The sequence below is a fragment of the Arctopsyche grandis genome, chromosome 4, assembly GCF_051622035.1.
Source record: "Arctopsyche grandis isolate Sample6627 chromosome 4, ASM5162203v2, whole genome shotgun sequence".
Lineage (NCBI taxonomy): Eukaryota > Metazoa > Arthropoda > Insecta > Trichoptera > Hydropsychidae > Arctopsyche > Arctopsyche grandis.
Window position 1 is genome coordinate 19,290,019 of NC_135358.1, and position 22,728 is coordinate 19,312,746.

At 31.0% G+C, this 22,728-nt stretch overlaps 3 protein-coding genes across 4 annotated transcripts; 2 read left to right on the top strand and 1 right to left on the bottom strand.

Annotated features, from left to right (window-relative positions):
- Positions 1-459: 459 nt before the first annotated feature.
- LOC143910454 (uncharacterized) lies at positions 460-2,150 on the top strand. 2 transcript variants are annotated; one of them, XM_077428945.1, is made up of 3 exons: positions 474-1,183; positions 1,274-1,305; positions 1,705-2,149. In XM_077428945.1, exons 1-2 carry the CDS (start codon positions 675-677, stop codon positions 1,278-1,280), a joined length of 516 nt encoding a protein of 171 aa, XP_077285071.1. In that variant the 5' UTR covers positions 474-674; the 3' UTR covers positions 1,281-1,305; positions 1,705-2,149. The 2 variants fall into 2 exon arrangements, with proteins under 2 accessions (XP_077285072.1, XP_077285071.1); XM_077428946.1 differs by lacking the exon at positions 1,274-1,305 and having other exon boundaries at positions 460-1,077; positions 1,705-2,150.
- A 1,378-nt stretch (positions 2,151-3,528) lies between these two features.
- On the top strand, positions 3,529-4,191 carry Spase12 (Signal peptidase complex subunit Spase12). The gene has a single exon (XM_077429219.1). The coding sequence runs from the start codon at positions 3,644-3,646 to the stop codon at positions 3,929-3,931; it is 288 nt and encodes a 95-aa protein (XP_077285345.1). The 5' UTR covers positions 3,529-3,643; the 3' UTR covers positions 3,932-4,191.
- A 1,957-nt stretch (positions 4,192-6,148) lies between these two features.
- PGAP1 (GPI inositol-deacylase) lies at positions 6,149-13,477 on the bottom strand. Its single transcript, XM_077429220.1, has 17 exons — positions 13,282-13,477; positions 13,070-13,161; positions 12,702-12,835; positions 12,466-12,620; positions 12,099-12,395; positions 11,841-12,011; positions 11,626-11,741; positions 10,184-10,318; positions 9,947-10,097; positions 9,600-9,871; positions 9,346-9,468; positions 9,034-9,255; positions 8,774-8,956; positions 8,538-8,703; positions 8,061-8,461; positions 7,890-7,991; positions 6,149-7,459 (listed from the first exon to the last, which is right to left on the bottom strand). The coding sequence occupies exons 1-17, from the start codon at positions 13,417-13,419 to the stop codon at positions 7,081-7,083; spliced, it is 3,237 nt and encodes a 1,078-aa protein (XP_077285346.1). The 5' UTR covers positions 13,420-13,477; the 3' UTR covers positions 6,149-7,080.
- Positions 13,478-22,728: the final 9,251 nt, after the last annotated feature.

The window sequence follows — 22,728 nt, forward strand, 5'->3', positions numbered from 1 at the left end:
TAAGAATTTAAATTATAATAGTTGTCAAGAGGATTAAAAAAACAGAATTTCGCTGTAGAATATATAATATGTATATGTTGTGGCGGCTCGCTTATACGACATGGTCGAGTTTGGTTGCCTTCCTGCGAGTGGGAACCAACTCGGCTGGGTTCGGAGAGCCACTACTCACTCTACCTTTAGCTGTCATATAATAAACACGTGCATTAACATGCCAGTCGTCTCATTCGTTCATCCTCCATAATGTCATATGGGTTCGGTGATTACGAGTCAAATGTGAATCGGTCACAGGACAACCGGTTGCTCTAGATCGGTCACACGTGATCACCCGTCACACTAAAACTGGTCACACCCTAAAACTGGTCGTGAGAAAACTGGTCACACCCTAAAATCGGTCAATCAGTTTCCACCGTAGAATATATAATATATGTGTCATATGTAAGAATAAATATGGTCGAAATTGAGTGTGTTATGTTGACGATAAATAGTTGCGATGACATTTGGTCCGCATTTCGTTTCGTTTGACAGATTTTGATTGTTTTCGTTGCGGCGACTGTCAACCGCTAACTTCCAACTTCTACATTGTCCGAGCTTTTAGGTTCAGGCTAAATGTAGTTGTCAAGTGAAATCGTCGAAACATTTGAATAGTCGCAGATGTTTTGATCCGCAGATGAGATATGGACCTCGAGGGTCTCCGTTGTTTAGGCGTCGACTACACTATCCTCGATAAGGATAGTTCGCAAACGTACGACTTTTATGAGAACATCTGCCTTGATGAGAATAACCAGAAGGGTAACATCGCCTTGGAGGTGCAAGATCCAGAGGAGAAGAGGCTGTTGAAACTCGAGGTGAACCGAATTCGAATGGCAGAACGTCGAGCAAAAGAAACTGATCAGGAGCGTGCTCTACGTCTCTATAAGAACAGAATGAGAAATAAAGTGAGGAGAGCCACGGAGACGGTACAGCAACGGGCCGACAGGAACCGCAGGAACATGGAGAGAAACAGAGAGAGACGGATTAAACGGCGTCTTGTCTCCAACGGTGCCCCCACTATCCCCGATGGACATTCCGAAAATCCACGTAAAATACGATACTATATTAACGATTTATTAAAAGTTGAATTAACTTCGAGTCCGCCTCGTGATTTGCCAAATTTCTCGCACACAACGCAGTATGCGAATAATCGGTTAGTTTTCTCTGCTGTTTTCATATTTTAAATGTTTACTATTCTCGATGACTCGCTTTTATGAGTAATTTACATGTTCGGTTTTTGCAGGTTTTAGTGCGTCAAGCCTATGATGCTGTTTGGTAAGATTTGAATATTGTTCAAATCGTTATTGCTAGTTTAAAACTGCTTGTTTGAGATGATCCATTATCATAATAAATTCACATCCCTTTAATTTTTCTACATATTGAAGATTTATTTTACATTGAAAATATATATAACATATGTATGTACATATATCTTTGTGCAAATACTGCCGACATAACATACAATTTTCAAATAGTTTTTGAAATTTGAATATGTTATAAATTTATTTGATTTGTGAAAAATACTAATTTCATTCGGTTGTGTTCTCTTCATATCGGTTTTTTTTTCATTATATTTTTTTGCATTAGTTGACAATCTTTATTATATACATATATATGACCAAGTGTTATGTTATGAATATGATACAATATTAAACATTCTTCTTTTTTTTACAGATGAAAATCATTTCTCCTGAAGGTAGCGATAATCAAAAGAGAAATGGGAAAGTCGTTGTGTCTACAAAACAGCAAATATAATAAATACAAATTTATAAATATTTGTTTACTCGAAAGTGTTCTGTTGAGGTAGTTAAATTAAACTTATCATTATGAAAACTGCCTTTAAAATGAGCATAAATGTCATATTTAATCGTAATTTTACTTTCCTTAGTAGTTCATTTAATTGACGAAACACGTTTTTATTGGATGATTATGTAAATATTGTGATTTTTAGACATGAACGTTTGTTTTATTTTAAATCATTTTATTTTAGCGAATTTAGTTTTAAGTCATCGATGATTTTATACATATATGATATTATCATTAGTCTCAGGACTGAGATTACTGCGGAAGTTTGTCAAATTAATTTATTATATTAATAAAATAATAAAACTGGAGATTGTAGTTCTTTTTTTTTTATTATAATTTTTTATATGACTTCAATGGAAAAATTTCATTTACTAATGATAAATGATTACTTTAGTTGGATCAACATATCGCTACCCATTAATAGTGACCAGAGGCACCATCGAAAACATAAAGACACTTTCAGATGTTAAGCAAGATTGAGCAAGGCTTAATTGTCTACATATATTTATGTGGAAAAAGTGCAATGCACGCGGGCGACTGAATCCCCAGGATTATAAAGCCGATCTCGATTGTTTGTTTTTCTGTTTAGCTTGCAAGATATTTTTAATAATCTACCAAAGTAGAATCGGAGTGTTTTCGACTTTGTAGTATTCCGAGAAATGCTTTTGCTTTGCTTTTTTAAATGCTTTTGATTGAATAAATCAATCAAAGGCATCAACGAAGTGGCATTAGAAACCGTTATGAACCGCTGTGGCAAAGATGTATAGAAATGTATGTACATATCTATTTTATCATAAAAAATTGCAGATGTAATTGTATTAATTACACTGAGCAACAAAAAATCACATTTTTTACTTACCAGAGCGAAGACTAATCAATCTTAATTATCTTCAACTATGACTTAGTTTTGCCTTAAAAATTCTTTAGTATTAACATACATATGTGGATCTAATATAAAAATACTTAAATCTTGGACTAGTTTATTTTATATACAGCCGTGGATGAATGTATTAGGCCACTTGTAAAAAATGGTTTTAGCCGAAATTTCTCGGATATTTGAAATAGCCACTACCTATTTACATCGCATCTTAGTTGAAATTTCTCTATTATTTAACCCTACTTTCTCTTCCTTGATTGCTGATAGTTAAAAAAAGAATACGAAATTGTCCATTTTACGAAAATCAGTGTTTTCGAGAGGAACGGTTTCGTTACGTATGCTGGGGGCGAAGGCCCCGGGGTGCCGAAGGCATCGGGGGTGTTGGAGGCGTCGGTGGCGCTGGTGCCGAAGGCCCCGGAGCGACGGAGGCGCCGGGGGCGAAGACCCCGGGGTGCCGGAGGCATCGGGGGCGCTAGGGGCAAAGGCGTCGGGGCGTCGGCGATGCACAAAACGTAATTCGTAATTCGTAATCAATTCTAATTCGTGCATCAATTTCTTTCTGAAACCAGTCGATTCAATATCTTTAACTTTATTTTTATTCGAGTTTCAATTCCTTTTCGAAACCACCCGTTGAAATCAACGGGTCCAACACTAGTATATTATAATTTTTGTATGGAGGAAATTGATAGTGTAATCTTAAACTGAATTCCATCAACGGAGATGTGAGGATCTCTATTCTCTACTTCTTTTACATGAAATATAACAGTGCAGCCCCCATGACAAATATTCGGTTGGTAAACATGTCCACACAACTGTCAAAGTGACGTGACGTGGTCTATCGGCGAGGCAGACCGGTCTCAAATTTTCACTCTTTGTTTCGTGTGGAGTTGCTGAATATTGCATTTATATATCTAGCAAACATCATTTAAAATGGACATGCTACGTTCTCTCCCAACCCACATCGACTACGTAGGCCAAGCCCGCGCCGAGCAGCTGTATAAGTTCATCATCACCTTGTTCAGCGTAGTTGGACTTATTTGGGGCTACATCGTCCAGCAGTTCTCGCAATCTGTGTACATTCTCGCTGCAGGTGTTATATTGGCTACTTTGCTCACCGTACCTCCTTGGCCCATGTACAGACGGAAGCCGCTGCAATGGCAACTTGTCAGCGGCCACACAGCACACGTTCGCAACAACAAGAAGAAGAATAAAGAATAATTCATATTAAACGAGAGCGACAAAACCCACAATATTCCCAATCTGCAATTTGCGTTCATTCCATATGTATATGAATTGAAACTTAAACTTGAAATTGAGAACAGTATGTGTGTTTGTTCAACTGTATGTCTTCATTGCTTTTGATAAATTCAAATAAAAATGTATTAATTGATGAACTTATTATTTTAAGTGATTGATTTTAATCAATATGTATTTGATTTTTTTGTAGTCATCTCTAAGAGCAAATCTTTTTTCTGCTGTCAGAAAAATGTCTTAATCTATGTTTTCTTAATTTAACTATTGAATAAAGATTCCCAAAAATTTTTATGTTTTATTTCATTTAATATATGCATGTATGTATGTAGTAGCGAAAATGTTCGTTTACCATACATACATATGAAAAACGGTTAGTATATATGTATATCAGTGGCGTGCGGTAAAACTCTCTCTCCCCCCGTCGTACATCTTCACTTAATTTGCGCGAGCAGGATACAACAGGAACAGGCTTTTCCTCCCGTATCCTGCGCGCGCACATAAAACAAGGCTATATGACAAAAAGAGAGATAATTTCACCGCATGCCACTGATATATATATATTATATACCGTTTACCATGCACCCTTTTTTTTTATCTTTCGACATAAGATCTTTGCCTTACGATATTTGCTTTTTCGACCTTTTTACTTTCGGTGCCGTGAGGTAGACCCGTAGTTGACATAGTGGAGGCAGTGAAGAGATTGAAATGGTCGTTAGAAAAATGACCAAAGGATGTAATCGGGTGAAAGGAAGGCCATAGGGGAGACGGGTGGATGGAGTTGCGCAAATCAGAGACTAATGGAAGCTTGTTGGAGAAGCCTTAATCCAGCAACGGATGGTGAATGACTCTAAATGATGATTAGAGACACGTATTTCGGGCATTTTGCTATTAATGCTTAATTGATGTTAAAATTCAGAATAAATGCTGATAGATGCTAAATTCGTAAAATATGCGAATAGATGCTAAAATAACAAAAAAAAAGTGAAATTTGCATGAAAATTATAAAATTAATAGACAATTTAGAAGGTTTTTCCTATCCCTTTGTCCATTTATTATGTGAAGAAATTGAGGAGATAAAACAGAGCTTGCAGTTTACCATAGACGGTGTTTTTCCTATCGAAACCAAGCAACTGCTTTTGTCTACTACTGTAAATAGTAGACAAAAGTGTGGATGCTGAAAGGTATTTTAGTAAATACAATATAATTGTTACTGATCGTCGCACAAATCTCAAAAAAAAATCTGTAGAAATATGCTCCATGTTGAGTTTTAATAAATTTTAATTGGTATTATATTTTTATATTCATATTTTTTGTCTTTGTATTTTAATATTCATGTTTTTTTCATTGAAAATTTAATTCCAAAACATTTTTGAATTTTTCTAATATTTTTTAATTGTGTTGTCTTTAAATCGTATATACATATGTATGTATATAAATTTTATTAAAATTCACCGAAATTTTTTATTATTTAAAATAAAACTTCATAAAAATAGATGCTAAAATTGAACATTTTTAATGCCCTAAAACGCTAAAATGCAAAATGAAAATGCTAAAATTGACAAAAATAGATGCCCAAAATACATGTCTCTAATGATGATGTAAGTGGAAGAAACTATCAAATTTGGAACAACTTTGTTTGTGTATCACAAGCACACAAGAATTTTATTTAAATTGGTTTTGAACACTTGCGTATTTTTTGCAAGGTTTTATTTTATTGTTAATTCTATTTACATACAAATCTACAATTATACAAATTACATATTATTTTAACAATTACATACATATATGGATGTTCGAAAACAAAATATTAACGTCTTTATAAAAATTGTGTCTACATTTGTTGGTAAATATAAATGTAAGTCTATTGGGGACGGCTTATAGGAAGACATTCATATGGAAAGATCATTAAGGCTAATTAATAAAGTCAATTAACTGCATTTTACTATATGTATATGTATTAAACGATGTCATCCAATTTTTGTAACAGTTCCAACAAAAAAATCTTCGAAATATACATTGTATATCTACATAAATATATTATAATTCAATAGCATACAGTAATACTCTATCTTCTTTGTATAATCTTACTAGGGTGCGATTTCTTCCCAATCAAATTACATTTTATTATAATACTATTTTACATAAATATCCATGGCAACTTGATTTTTTTTATTGATGATGGTTGAAGAGGTTCTCATGAATTAGTGAACATTCAAGATTGATACCCTCCCCTTGTCAACACGCAGGACCATGCTATCATTTAACTTGTATTTATATTTTCTCAAATTAACTATATTACCAATAATTCAAAAGCGTTGCTGGTAAACTGAAGCTACTTAAAAGATATTTTTAAAATTTCTGGAAACATTTGAAAACCCACTGGGTGACAAAACTGTATTCAAATTTATCAAATGTGCAACAAGCAATATATAATATTAATATTTCAAATACATCCAATACAAAAATCTATGTTTTTACCAGAAATTTTATTGATTAACAGATGATATTTCATACATCCAGCAATTTTTTTGACTATAATTATTTTAGAAACAGTAACTTTATGTAAAAATAAGATAATAAAAAAAATAGATAAAAATAAATGTTAATAAATACTACAAAAATAAAATATTTAAATCAACATACATACATATTTTCAGCTAGAACTCTACATAATGTTTTAAGTGAGTGAAAAAACTAGCCTAAAAGTCTTCGAATCAACAACTTTTTTTTAATAACAGATTTAAATTTTAAATACAAAACATTTTACTCACTATATTACACATTAATTAATAATTCTTACAATCAGTCTCTATAAAATAAATTGTTTTGAAAAAATGCACGAAAAAACATTTGAAGTGACATGACTAGTATCATTACAATTTTAATTGTAAATACAACTTATAAATTATGAATTAAATTCGAAATGATATTTAATACTGAATTTAAAGATGCAACAAAAACAACCTTTATTTAATCAACATCTGGTGATATGAAGTATTATAGTTAGCGCTGTTGCACCACGCATGTACATATAACATATCACATTACAAATAAAAATGCAACAGCTAAGCGTTTTAAAATTTGTAATTTACTATTTCAATTTTTCGAGAAAGTTATTCAAATTTCATCTTTTCTTTTAATTCCTCAATCTTTTCAAATATTTCATCATCATTTTCACAATTAAGTGAGGCTGTTCCAATGTTTGTTGATGGAGATTGATCGTCTGAATTATTCTCGCCTTTTGTTGCTGTATCATGCGAATTTATATCAACTTTATCCCCATTGCCTTCAGATATTGTTTGTACATTTTCATCATTCTGAATATCTGTATCATTATTTGTAGTCAATTTGAAGGCAAATGTTTGATGTAACGTAATCAAAGAAAAAATTGCTGGTAATATATAATTTAGTCTATATAAGGAAATCGGAGCTACTATTATTGTGATGACAGCAGAAATATACATTATTTTATCAATGATATCATAAAATTTTCTGTAAAAAATGACATCATTATCAATTATTCTACAAGTTTTAGATTGAAAAAATGTATATGTACATATAATATGTATGTATATCGAATCACATATGTATGAAGGCTTTTCCAAAAGTTATAAGGATTTCAAATGCCGATGATTACAAGTGTTCTACTATTGCTTTTAGGTTGAATTTTATTCACCTTAATTTAAGTAAAAATTAAAAATATATATGGTGTCGTTTTCCATCCAAGCACCCAAGCATTATAAGAGAGATTAATATGCAAAATTTTGATGTCAGTATCAATGCTTGTCACATGATCTAAATGGATATTTAAATAACATTATTTTTCACTATAAAATATATAAACTATGTACATAATATTAAAAAAAAAAACATTAAACCACTTTTGGAAACCTCTATACATATGTATTTGCATAAAACTTACATATCCGACTTTGGAGCATCAATTTGCCACAAACTAAATGCGCACACAGACATTACGAGACTCGGATAATATGATGGATCCATTTCTAATACTTTACTGTATCTAAAATAATTTATGAAACATTATAAGAGATCAATATTTGAATTAGAATTAGTAAATATTATCACTCACTTAAAGTTATGTGCCCAAGTTAATAACGTAGGAATATTTATGATGGTTACTAAACACCAAATGAAGAACATTGAAAAATGAAAATGCAACGAGCTGAGGGTAGATTCCATGCTACTTTTTGACAATCTTTTTCTATTTTCATTTTCGTTACTTTTCTTTGTTTCTTTTGATGCACCATCAGTATCAACTTTTTTTTTGTCAGTTTCAGAGGGCGATTTTTCGTTTTCAATAGACATGTCGCTTGAAACATTTTTATTATCTTTGGATTGTTTTTCCACTGTAAGATCAGTTGCATTTTTATCAGGAAGATTTTTTGATGTCAATTTACCAAATTTTTTTGCAACTTTAGCTATAGTTTTATAAATGAAATCTTCTAGATAGTCCTCATACATTTTTGTTAGCTATAAGTTAAATAGTTAATTATTTAATTTATACTATAAAATAACATATGTACATAGTTATGTAAAAAAAATCTACCAAAAAGAAATAGAAAACTGCTCCAGTTGCTAGGGCAGCTGCTCCACACGAAGCTGTACCAATTATTAAAAGAAAAAAGCCTCCAAATCCAGGAACACTACGTATTTCTTTAGCAACCCATTCCCAAAAACGACCTCCACTTCCTCCTTTTCCAACAGAAACGAGCCTAATAGACAAGAACGTGCACGAATGTTAACAAATTCAAGATATTTTAGAAAAATATAACCAGAACAAACCTAATGAGCACTCGATGAGCGATTTGACCCGAGAAAACGAGAAAGCCCCAACACACAGCACCGAGTATATGGGCTGATCCAAGGGCAACTAAATACAAGAATAATGGGAGCAAAATGAAATTTTGAGAAGCACTCACTCCAATTCCCATAGAAGATGTTGCTTCGTGTAACATCGGCATCATCCTGGAAGCAAATCCAATCATTAAGAAAACTTCTGAAAAGGGAAAATGCAAATAGAGCAAGTGAACAAAATAACTCACGCAAAAGCTGCATCAAAACGTGTAAATAAAAATATATAATATGGTTTTACGCGTTCTCCACATAGAGCAGAATGAAATGATATACCACTATGTTTTTTCAAATTCATACTAGCAGCCCAGTGACGCAGCACAAGTAACAATATAGCAGCTAAGTAGGCTGGTAACGATGTGGTATAGTGACGAGACAATTGGCCAAGAGCGTCGTATACAGACACACCAATACTGAAAATATTATATAAATACTTTATATTACATGCACATTTATATACATATGTACATACATATATGCAAGGAAAAATATTATGAAAATACCTAATAGAATATCTGCACTGTGGATCGAGCGTTAATAGAATATTCACATGTTGGGTATGATTTTTTACTGCATAAGGATTTCCTTTTAACAATCGTATTCTCATAGGTGCTCTTTGTGTTTCCCTAAGGTATAATATTAAAGTCGTCAATAAATATATATACATATAAACATAACGGGGAAAAGTTAGAGATAAGTTAATAAGTATTTTTGGCCTTCGTTTATAATATTTCCAGAAATATTTATGCAGATTTACGTGAAAAATTGGTGATATTCATATCCGTTAGCCCATGGTATTGATAACTCTGCAGTAGCATGGTGTTTGACAACTTGACATGATTCTAACGGTTCAACATATAGCAAATAAGCCTGATATAGCATGTCCAATCCCGGTAAAGTAATATTGTAACGTATGGCCGACAATTCCGTTTCTTTGATAATCGTCCTGCGTGCAAAATTGTACATGGCCGGCAGAGAGGCCTGAATCTGTCTCGAATTTTTGTTGTGTATATCGACGTGTATTTGAACCTATCAAAAAATTTGATTAAGTTTGAGAATCAGACTTGAATATTGTTCAATTGAATATTTAATCAATTCCAATACAGGTTTATAAGTCGGTAAAATTCTAAGAATGACATGCGTCCAATGCGGATAAGAAGCATGTAGCATATGTAAATCGAGAGTAGCAGTACGTCTTTTTCCAATTTGAGACGCCCCCCATCGACTGAACTGCGACAAATGGCGACCACTCAAGCTGTAAATACATATATATATATATCGATTAAAATCTCAAGGAAAATTATGAATACATTTTATATGTTATGGCTGAAAAATAAATACCAAATTCTGTTTTGACCATGTATGTATTTAGCTTGGCATCCAAATAACCAATCGCTGTCTGCTAAATCTATCATTTGAATTGTTGCTGCTTCGTGATTAGGTAAATTTATTAGTCTTATCATGTAATACCACGGCCTAAAAAAGTAAACGTTGATAGAACAATTTATATGATTATGAATATGTACATATATACATTAGGGCAGTGGTTCTTGACCGGTGCACCCAGAATAAGAATAATTGGTCTCCTTGTGGACGGATCGTACTCTATTCGAATTCAATATTTCGAAATGACTATGAAGAAATTTTGGATTTATATCCAAGAGGAATATCCAGTTCTCTAGATGAGGGCTCTGAAAATTTTGTTGCAGTTTTCAACATCATATTTATGTGAGCTTGGTTTCTCAAAAATAACTATGTAATATAAAACGAGAAAGACTTAAGAATTTAGACGAAGAATTGAAAGTAGCTATATCAAATATTTCTGAAATCTGCAAAATCCAACATGCTTAGGTATCGACATCAAATAAATTCCATTTTGTTAAGGATATATTAGTTACAGTTTTTCCGTAACTAAGATATCTTTTCTTTAACTGTTATGTAATTTGTTTAATTTGCTATAAAAATTATGTCCACATATATATTTTTTGACCGTTAATTTCTGGTGCACCGCCATTATTCCTTTTGATCAAAAGTGCACCGAGACTTCGAAAAGGTTAAGAACCACTGCATTAGGGTATATCGAAAGCAGCAAAGTTTGGAATTTGGAAATAGCTTAAGTTTGAAAAGGCGTTCTGTACCACGGTGAATCTGTGAAAAATAATATGATAATTCCAAAAATATTATTTGCACAGCTGCCACCCCATTAAAGTTTGTGAAAATCGTGATTTTTATTAAATTTAAACATTGCTATAGAAGTTTATTTGTTTGTATTCACCTTATAATATAAACGGAATAATTTTACATAAAAAATACCTCACGTGGGATGTTTCTTCACATTGCTAATATATGAAAAATATCTGAAACTTTGGTGCGCGTACCTCAAATGACGGTATTGTAGCGACGCCAGTCCTTAAATATCGTTTTTTATGATTACTATTGAAAAAATATGACATTATTTTGTAATAATTTTATATTTTGATCGATTTAAAAAAAAACCTAACTTTTTTCAAAATTTTTTTAAAATGACAAATTAAAATTAAAAAATGAATTTTAGTGATGCGTCGAAGTATATTGCGAAAAATTTGTTTCCTTTTGGTAATTTTGATACGAAATTATTAATTTTCATCGATAACGGCAAGGCAAATAATTTTTAAATTATTTTTTCCGAATCCTTCATGATACAGAACATCTTTTCCAACTTAAGCTGTTTCCGAATTCCAAAATTAGCTGTTTTTGATGTACCCTAATGTACATATTTATACATGATTGAAATTATTCAGTACTTGCTAGTTCTTTCATTTTTGAAAGAATATGCTCTTCTGCTATCTTCATGCCATTTTGCATCTGGTATAAACTCAACTGGTGTTTGGTAATGAGAGTAATTTTTACTATACCCAGGCTAAAAACACATTTAATATTTATAGTGGGTTTAAATATTCAATAAACTTATGATATCCTATTCGGCTACTTTTTCTAGAATATGTTAGTTATTACGAACCATAAGATAATGTTTTCCCATGCCTATAATATGACTGGAATTCGATGACAGTTGCTTAGTTGTAGAATCAACAATGGAGAACAAAAATCTGTTTAATACTAATACTAATTGTTTACACCAAACAATACATAAATGATCAGTAGATAACCAAACACCAGGTATTGCTGTAGTCTACAAATATTAATTGAATAATTATAAATTAATAGTACATATTTATAAAAATGAAACATACAGATATTTGAAAATGTGCTACGGTACCAAAGATGTAATATCACTGTGATGAGATGAAGTAAGCGCTGATGGCACAAGATGATCTCTCTCCCCTCCACCTATTGTTATAAAAACTTTATTTTCCCATAGATTTGTTATGGGACTGATGTTGGAGCTGTTGGGTGTTTTCGTGTCCCAAAATCTGTTGATCTTACTGTATAAATCATTAAAGTAATGATCGACCGCAATAACGGGAGCTTGATTGGGAGTGGCCAAAGTTAGAATAACGCTGATTAAGTTTTTATTTCGAGAATACGTCAATAACGCTCTACCTATAATTCCACCCTAGAACATGGTAATATTTAAACAATGGTTATAAAAAAAAATCGCCAATGCAAAAACGTATTATAATTACCATTGAATGACCTATGATGATCACGGAGGATGGCTTGTTTTTACTATTATTCAAAGTATATAATTTTAAAATTGATTGTAAACAGTGAGAAGAAAATTGAACTTGTCTTGTAAATATTCCACCGAATAATCCTGACATTTCTTCATTGAAATCAACTAAAATTTTAATTAAAGTTATAAATAATTTTAAAGATAATATGAAAATTGTATACATTTTCAATATGTATATTTATTTACTTGAGAAATAATCGAAATGAAAGCCATATTTCGATGGTGGTAAAGCTTTACGCAGAGCAACTGATGCTAAAGACCGTACTTGTTTGTGACTTCCCATATTTCCAGGTAAAAATAGTACAGGTATACCATCGAATCTGTAAATTTGAAAGTGCTAATTATAATTTTGAATGGCAGAAATTTTTGCATATCGTTACTTGTAAAACATGTGAATCCAAAATAACAGTTTGATAAGGGAAGAATGGAAAAAAAGATTTTACAAGTTAGGAAAACGAAATAGTAATTGATAATCTTTTATGTATACATTTCAATAGAATAAATTTAACTGTGATGAGGTTAAGTATAGAAAAATAGTAATATAGTAGTTATACCTCATTTTTCGAGCACGTTCTGTAAATCTTCCTTCGCTATAAGCATATAGACCATATTGAGGATATAAATCGTTTTCAGGCACTTTGACTTTCTAAAATGAAAATAACACAATGATCAAAAAATGTTTTAAGTATGAACTACATCAATTTTGAATACTTTCATACAAAATTTTCTGTATTAGAAATACGATTTAAGGGCGGTATCTACTTACCACAAATTGAGGATATTCATACATATATGTCATTTCACAAGCATTTTCTCTATCACTAAATAAATTGTTCATCAAACCGATCAAATATACAGATAGAGCCAATACGGACACTATTTGAAAAATACTAAAAATAGCCATTTTTGATGCACATGTCACTTTGACAGATTGTGTTTTGATGGCTGCTAATAGAAGTATTGCCACTCGATAAAATTGGTCAAAGTGCGGCCATATAAAATATCTAGATCTTATATAAAATAGGAGAAACAATTTCAAAGATTTCATAGTTGAAAAATGACGTTCTTGCTAATTACTTATCAATAGAATATATACACATACATACAGTGGCGAATTATCGCACAGTGGAGTTGGTGCATATCTGTGGCCTCCAAATCGCTCTAAGAAAATTTATAATATTTCGGAAATTCCCATGCATTTCACTACAAAAATGGAGATATAAAAGAACGTTTCTTTGGATTTTTAAATATTGAAAAAAAAACTGAATATTTAGAGCAGATCATATTAAAAATTTTAGAAACTAATTCGATAGATATTTCTAAATGTAGGGGACAATTATATGTCAACGCAGCAAATATGTCTGGAAAATACCAAGGTTTGCAGGCTAGACTATTACATCATTGTAATAGAGTCAACTTTATACCATGTGCTAGGCATACCTTAAATTTAATTGGGAACTATGCTGCGGAATCCTGTTCAGGTGCGTTATATTATATTGATTTTATTCAAAATATGTACGTTTTTTTTTCATCATCTACTCAACGATGGAATATTTTTATAAGTAATATTTCGAATAACCATCATTCAAAAAGAATAAATAGTACGTGATGGGCATCTAAGGCAGATGCTGTTTTTGCTTTAAAATCAAACTATCAAAATATTAAATAAGCTCTTATTAAAATCAGTACGTCAGAATTTGAAAAACCTATGGGAAAATTGAAGGCAAAATGTTAGCAGTATATTTCGATAAATATGAGACTGCACTGTTAACTATTATACTTCGTGGGATAAATTTTACAAATAAATCGTTACAAAATATGCAGCAAAATTTGTAGTTGGGAATAAAATTGATAAAATCTCAAAATGAATTCAATGAAATCGAAAAAGATGCCAACATTTTAACTGAAAATAAGCGCTATGAAGACACTAGACGTAAAAAAAGAAAATTGTAATTTGGGGAGATATGCGATGAAGTTATTTTTTATGATAGTTTGCTTAAAGATTTTAAATTATTTTTTATTTCGAAATAAATGAAAATGAATTTAACGAATAATTTCACAATATAAGAATGATATTGACCATAGATATTTTAAAGATGAAATTGTACATTTTATGGCTTATGTCAAAAGTGAAAATATTACGAATCCTGTCGATATTTATAAATTATTAATTCGAGGTTAAAAGTCAACGTTTCCAAATATTGAAACAATTTTAAGAGTATTCTTAACGCTTCCTATATTTAATGCAAGTGGCGAACGTTCATTTTCAGTTAAAAATAAACGAGTTAAAAATAATTTAAGGAATTCGTTAAATCAAGATAACTTAAATAATTTAACAGTGATGTTCATTGAAAGTGACGTGGTGAATTTATTAGATTGTGATAATATAATAGATAAATTTGCGGCATCAAAAGCCCGAAAAGTTCCACTTTAAAATGTTTTCCTTTTTTTCTGGTTATTAATAAGTTTGTAAATACATTTTTATTATTTAATAAAGATATAAAAACACACTATTTATAATGCACCCATAATTCACAATGCACAAAAAAAAAAACTATAATTGGTGGGGGGGGGCCTTTAAATTACATTGCACCATTGGCCTCCGAAGTGATTAATCCGCCACTGCATACATACATATGTATGTACATATATGTACTTTGTATTACTTTAATCCAAGTGGCCAACGACTATATTGTGTTCCATTGTTTCATTGTAAGAGTTTAGCACATTAAACAATATAATGAAATGAAATAGTAAATAAGTCATAGTTTTTTATTCTGCCATTAGAAAAAACATACATACATATGTACATCAATTAAAATTATGGTTAGTTATAAAGTTTGCCATAATAAATAAACTAGGGTATATTTTTATATTTTTTTAATATAATATTCTTGACATAGTGTTTTAAAAAATATTATAATTGTATGTATGCTAATTTGCAAACCGTGTTAAATCAAATATAATTTGTTTTTAGGGGAGCTAAACATTTTAAATTATTTTAATAAAGATTGCTTTTGACTAAAAGTTGATTCACGAGTTTGATACATCGTGGTAAATATATTATATTATATATACATAAATACTTCAGTCTCAAATGTTGATTAATTAATCGATTGATTGATTCATTTTGATAAAAGCTCGTGAGAAAAACGATAAGCGTTAACGTAAAATCAAAACTCATACTTTTTTAATAACATTGAAAATTACCGGTAATTACATTCAATTCACTAGTAAATTGAATGTAAGTGATGGCAAATTTAGATTCCTTAATACGTACACGGTACAAATAATAAGATATGTGAACCTACATATACCTATATGTACCTTGTTATACATAGTTCAAGATATAACTATTGTATTATCCGCTAAATCGGTTACTGTATTCAACAAAATGAAATACCTATGTATTATATTACATATGTGATTTTTATTTTAATTAAATTGCCACCCATCACTAATAATATCAAATAAGCAATCGGTTACTAAGCTAATGTTTATTTAAAAAAATGTGTGCACACAGCATTTTAAAATCATTTAAATATTAAAATATTTAAAGTCGTCAAATACACATATACATATGTATGTATGTGATTTCAAACATATTATGGAAATTCAAAGATGCAAATTTAGTAATATATTTAAATCAATTCTCGCGACGTGAACGGCGGCTTACATATTTTTTGACTTTTAATTTTAAACACAAAAATTTCCACTAGGAAACAACGTAGCAACAGTTAAACCAAAAATCCAAAGCTGCAATGTCCCTATTAGGTTTTCAAGAGTCAGAATTTTAAATTGCGGCTTATCGTTGAAATAGTGTTCCATCATCGGCTTCAAATCAGATACATACTCGTATTTATTATTTATTTTCCAAATCATCTGAATACCCATTGATTCTAACAACATAATTTTTCGCAATATCACTTCGGAGTATGGAAAATTTTTGTTGAAGACTATAACTTTAAAATTGAGGGGCATGTAGTCGGTACTATAACGAAAAGTTTGAGATTCTACCACATTTAACAAACCGCAAACGCCTTGACCAATTTTAAAATAATTCGAATTAGAAACAAGAGTGGTAATTTTTTTGGCAATTACTGATTGAAACAGTTCACACTGATTTGATAGCATCCATTGCCGTATCGAGAATAATTTCAAACTATTGTTGAAATTTTTAAAATGATCTGGTCGATAGATCATTCCCTAAAAACAATCTCTATTGATAAAATAACCCAAAATGAAGATTTTATTTTATTCAATTCCTTATTTTAGTATTACATACTTCCCACCAACCAAATGTAAAACCATCTTTGGCCAAATTTGCAATTGTTTTTGCAGGTTATTTTGGTCCAGTTATTATCAAAGATGTAAGTTTAGTCATATAGGTTGTGCTGATTACCATTGAAAACAAAATCCAGCTGAATAGTAAATATCGAATGCGATATTTGGTAGCGAAATAGTATTAACATTATTGTCAGCTGAAATTGAAAATTTTTGATTGAATTTGAATTTTTTTAATTTCATTATTAAAATATGATACATACATTGAAAGTTGTAATTCGCGCAATTTTTTTGCGATACATAATTGTAACCAACATTGCTGTGATGAAAATCGAAATCGATAGCAATAACCACACATTGCTACTGAACGCAATTGCTAAAATTATTCCTACAGTAAAAATTATTAAAATCATTCATGTATTCGTGTAATTGGAAAGAAATGATAATTTTGTACTAATGTATTACCAGAATAAAATATACTTTCTTTTGTGGAATATATGGCGTAGAATGGGTTGATGAACGTCGGTGACACGTAAACGACATCACCTACATATGTATGTATGTATATTTCTCATACGACTGGTAAATATACTGAACATATCTATTGTGTAATCTATGACATCTGAAAATAAATCTTCTTCCATTTGTATATAGTTACAGCTCTTATTTTTGCCTCTGACATATTGAATTTTGAAATTCAGTCGTTTGGCAAATTCCACGTTCCTTTCCAATCCGCAATAAAAATTTAAATTACATTTACACAATCTCATGCCGTCCGACAATTTCACATACGAATAATGATCAAAACAGTAGTATTGATTAGCGTCGAAGTCTATATTGAAGATATGTCCGTTGAAAGTATTGAATTTTTTTTTTGATACTCCTCAGCATTTCGTCAACAATATTTTCAGATAAAGTAAGACATTGAATAGACGTTTTCGATATAATCAAAAAAGTTTGGGATAGACGACCACAGTAAAAGCAGATTTCATATAAGCTTGCCTCAAATCTTGATAATTTTAAAACGAATGTAGCAAATGCTCTTTTTAGCAGTGGCTTGTCGATTAATATATTTGAGTCAAGTTTTTCGACGACTGTGAAATTCCTTGGAATCACATCCAATTTCACATCGAATTTCGAAATACATTTTTTATCTAAGTTTGATATAGTTTTGGGATCACTGAGGAAAATCGTATGCAACGTACTCGTGCTTACAGATCGATTTCGACAATTATACTCCATTGACATCGTGTCATAATTGAACAAACCAGTAATTGCAGTTTTTCCTTCCAGTGTTTTTATTATATCTTCAACTAGGTGCTTATCGTTATTTCTCTAATAAATTTTTCGCGGATTAATTCCATCGACTTGATTTGAACGAAATCCGACAGAAATATGAAAATGAATATAAATTTAAACACGTTTTTCATTTTAGAAATCATTTCGATTACTAAAAAGACGAATTTTTATTTTGCTAGAGCACTAAAACAATTTGAAATATGAATCGTAATTTATTTATAGCTTTAAATTTATTAATATACAGAGACGCTCAATGACATGACAATTTTTATTATATATTATGTCTATCAATAAGTAATCATCTAATTAGTGTTTAGTTTAAGATCCTGCTAATGTTTAATAATAATAAATAATACACATGTATGTACATACATACATATATGCATTTTTGAATATTCAAATTAAAAAAAAATTTTCGAAAAAATTAACAAATATTTTATGTCGAATATTAACTATATTAAATTTTAAGCACACGCTTTAAATTTATTATGCACAAAAATATAAACTACGAGTGCAATTGAGTTTAAATTATGAATATATAATCAAATATAATAAATTTTAATATGATATTTGATTGAATGTAATAAAACGCTTTACTATTTCTGTATATCGTATTATGTGAATGTACTATATGTGCATATGTATGTATGTATAAATACATAATAAATATGATTTTTTAAGTAATCATAGTGTAGCGTAGGCAAAAAAGACGCCGCCGTTTTAATTGGATTTGAAGATTATCTCCCGCTTTAAGTGAAGTCGGGGGGGCTAATAATGGAGAGCCCGGAATTGACTTAGTGGTCGGTAACGGCACTCGGTCACTTTCCGCTAGAGTTCTCAGAACTGAGAGTAGCATCTCCGCTAACTATATCGATAATTCCTAGCGTGAGACCGCGAGAGCGTGGGACTCACTTAAAAGCATACATGACTGAACAATAGATAAACAGACGCTACAGTGAGCAACTTGTCCTTTAAAAGAAAGTACACTGGGCATGGAAGAGCATTCTGAAAGGAGCACTGGTGGTGTGTGTTTAATTACTTAATCACCCAATAAATGCTGTGAAGCGACTTTGGCCTTTTATTTGGATCCTCCACCCATCCCTACGCAACAATAGTAAGTATTTACATATCCAGTTACTTCATAATGCATCTAAAGTATAGTTTTGATGAATATATAAACAAAAAAAGACTAAACATTTAAATTTTGATTTAAAGCATTTAACTAGATTTGTAAACATACTTTTAAGAAATTTTCTTCTTTATATAAACATAAATAGATGTGGAATGTTAAATACTTACATAGTGTATACATATGTATGTATATACATACATATTTATGTATGTATGTATATATGTATATCCCAAGTTGATGACGATGATGAGAATTAAAATAAATTTATTTTATCAAAAATATACTTTTTAAATGATCATGATTTATTAAATTTAGTTATTAAACCTAAGTTTAGCTTTATATAGAACGATTTCAAAAAGAAAACACGCGATGGCTGTAATTACACCAATAAACCAGAAATTAAAAGCACCCCAGATATTTTTCATAGACATAGCTTCATAATTATTGTAATTTTTGCGTTCTTCTAAAATCTGTTTCCATATAAATGGATTTTGGGCTGTTATATTCCAAGGAAGAATATGTCCTGTTGATTGGAGAAAGATGATTTCGCGATTGAGTGACTCAACGATTGGATGATCATTTCTCAAAATCCACGTGTCAATGCTATTTGTCAAAATGTCGGCGCTAACTTTCATATCCAGAAATTCTTCTTTAGTGATATCTCGGCAAACTTTCGGAAAAATATACACCAACACTGTCGGAATGGTAAATATAAAATTTTTCTCAACGAAGATCTTCTCAAGAGTTTCACAATACGAGTAAATTTTCCGATTTTCTTTTATGAATTTATTTAAATAATGGGAGTTGAAACTTTCCAATAGTGTCGGATGAATTATCAAGTCCTGAAATGTTTCAAATCAATGATAAATCATGTACATTACATTACATTAGTATACATATTGTTTAATACCGGATTCCAGTTGAAGGTAAATCCTTCATTGGATAAATCAGCGATTGTTTTCGGTGATTTTATCGGACCGTTGATCATCAATGATGTTATTTGAGATTTGTAAGCGGTGCTCATCACTACGCAGCATAACATCCATGGAATGAGTAAACGCCTAAATTGGAATTTATTTACCAAATCGGTGTACTGTTCCACCAACATTGCCCATGTCATCTAAAACCAAATCATTTAATATTTTGATAGTAATTAAATGTATGTTTTTGATCCATATTGCATATTTCAAGCATACGTTGGACAGGCAAGTACTTCTCTGAAATATGCAATGATTAACGATTTATTAAAAATGCCACATTTACATACATGTAGAGCTGAAATCAAAGAAAGTCGATTGTTATGTCGTATTACTACCATAGTAGATATGGACAAAATGGACAATAATAGCAGGAGCCAAATGATGTAATCGAATGCATATACTACAATCGCACCTAAAATAAAATAAAAATGAGTATGGAAAGATTTGATGAACACATGTTCGATAATTCTATCACGTTTATTTATGTATGAACATACTTACTATAATCTGAAATACTTTTGAATTCAGAATATAAAGCCTGGACTGGATCAAGTGCTGTAGTATAGACGATAGCCAATCCTTTATATGATTTCAGACGAACGTTAAGACCGCTAAAAAAGTCTGTCGTGTATTCTCTCACATCCAAAGCCATTTGTTCTAATGTTTGTTTTCCCCGTTCGTTTCTGCGATACCCTCTCACCAGTTGAATTTCAAGGTTCATCATCTTTTTAATTAGCATCATCATAGACACTGCCGATAATAAGGGAAAAGACGATTTACATTGAGGGAAGCTCATTCCGTTAGGCATATCTAAACTGGTCGAAAACTTATCGAAGCAGTGTATTCCAGAGGAATCGAATGCCATTTTGAAGATGTGTCCGTTCATATCCCGAAATGTTTGATGCAGATATATTTTTATTTTGTCAACACCGGTATAGCCAGTATTGACTTCAGAGAGTAAATAAAACTTTTGTGTGCGATTGCCACAAAAGAAACAGACGGAGTATAGGCGATATTTACTTCCAACGTATTCCAGGTAAAATAGAGCGTAAACTTTCTGCAGCAATTCCTTTCCAATTAAAGTGTTTGAATCATTCTTAGCGATATTAAAATTTTGAATGCTGCTGATATTTGCCACAAAAAATAGTATATCGCGTCTTATATCGAAGTTCGATAAAATTTTGGTGAGATTTTCGCGATCGTTGAGCAAAATAAAATGAAGAGTTCCTTTTGCAGTATTCTCAGTTTGATATTGAATTAATTGATTTGAAATTACGCCGTCGTAGTTAAACAAACCAAATACGGTGGTTCGTACTTTGATTACTCTTATTATGTTGTTGACAATATATTGAGTTTCGTCATTGAAGTGAAATGCTATGTTGAACTTCTGTGGAGATACTTTAGTGATTTCCTTTAATATCTTTTCGTGATTTCTATACGTTTCGTATTTAACGAATAGATTTTGTGGTGAATCTGACAAACTGATATTGATGTGCTTATGATGTCTATTAGTGTGTGTTGAATCGACCCAATGGAAGAATGAAAAAAGTAAAATTAAAGAGGAGAACTTGATCATCATAAAGGTATACACACTGAGAGCTAAACCGAACAACTGAATTTTACTCATTTTCTATTATATAAAATGATACTTACATAATTTACAAAACAGGGAAGTTCAATGTGTTTATCTTCATCGGTCTTGTTATTATATGTTACATAATATCATAACATTTTACATCATTTATGTACATTCTTGTAATGGAATTTTATATATTTAACCTACATATGTACATACATATGTACAAATTCTTTTTTTTTTCAAAAAGTTTTCTGTACTCTGAACATGAGCCTTTATTCTATTTTTCATGTTTTATTTTATTTTTCACTAGTGGAAAACTAGTACCAGGCTTCTCTCGGTATTAAACATTAATTTGTTTTTTATTAAATTTATTTGAATCGAAAAAAAAAATTAATGACAGCCAAGCAGAAACTACACATACACATAACGAATGATTTTTTTTTATATAAATAAGGGAACCGGAACTGAAAAAATAATATTGATCCGGAACTAAAAAAGGAATCGGGATCCGGAACTGAAAGAGGAATTCGGATACGTAACTGAGTAAGGAATACAAATCCGGAACTGAAAATGGAATCCGGAACAGGAAATGAAAAAGGAATCCGGAACTGGCACACAATAATGAATCCCGAACAGGAAAAAAGGAATTAGGAATTGGAACTGAAAAAGGAATCCGGAACTGTAAATGAAAAAAGCATCTGGATATGGAACTGAATAAAGAATCCGGAACTGGAATTGAAATAGCAATCGAAATCGATGTCGAAATCGGCGTCATAGAAAATTATATTTTTTCGATAACACGTCACGGATTCTAAGAACCAAACCTTACATACACACATAGTTACTTACATACATTAAACCTTACAAAGTCTTGTTCCAAAATTTATATTAGATATAGATATATGTATATAGGTATGTACTATGTACATACATTTCTAA

What these genes read in the sequence shown, in the direction of transcription:
- PGAP1 (XM_077429220.1), bottom strand. Translation starts at nt 13,419, where the DNA reads ATGGCTATTTTTAGTATTTTTCAAATAGTGTCCGTATTGGCTCTATCT. An exon ending in AAAAATGAAAGAACTAGCAA is followed by an intron (nt 10,319 to 11,625) that starts GTACTGAATAAT and finishes TTACTTTTTTAG; the next exon opens with GCCGTGGTATTACATGATAA. An exon ending in CATGGTCAAAACAGAATTTG is followed by an intron (nt 10,098 to 10,183) that starts GTATTTATTTTT and finishes ATGTATTTACAG; the next exon opens with CTTGAGTGGTCGCCATTTGT.
- Spase12 (XM_077429219.1), top strand. Translation starts at nt 3,644, where the DNA reads ATGGACATGCTACGTTCTCTCCCAACCCACATCGACTACGTAGGCCAA.
- LOC143910454 (XM_077428945.1), top strand. Translation starts at nt 675, where the DNA reads ATGGACCTCGAGGGTCTCCGTTGTTTAGGCGTCGACTACACTATCCTC.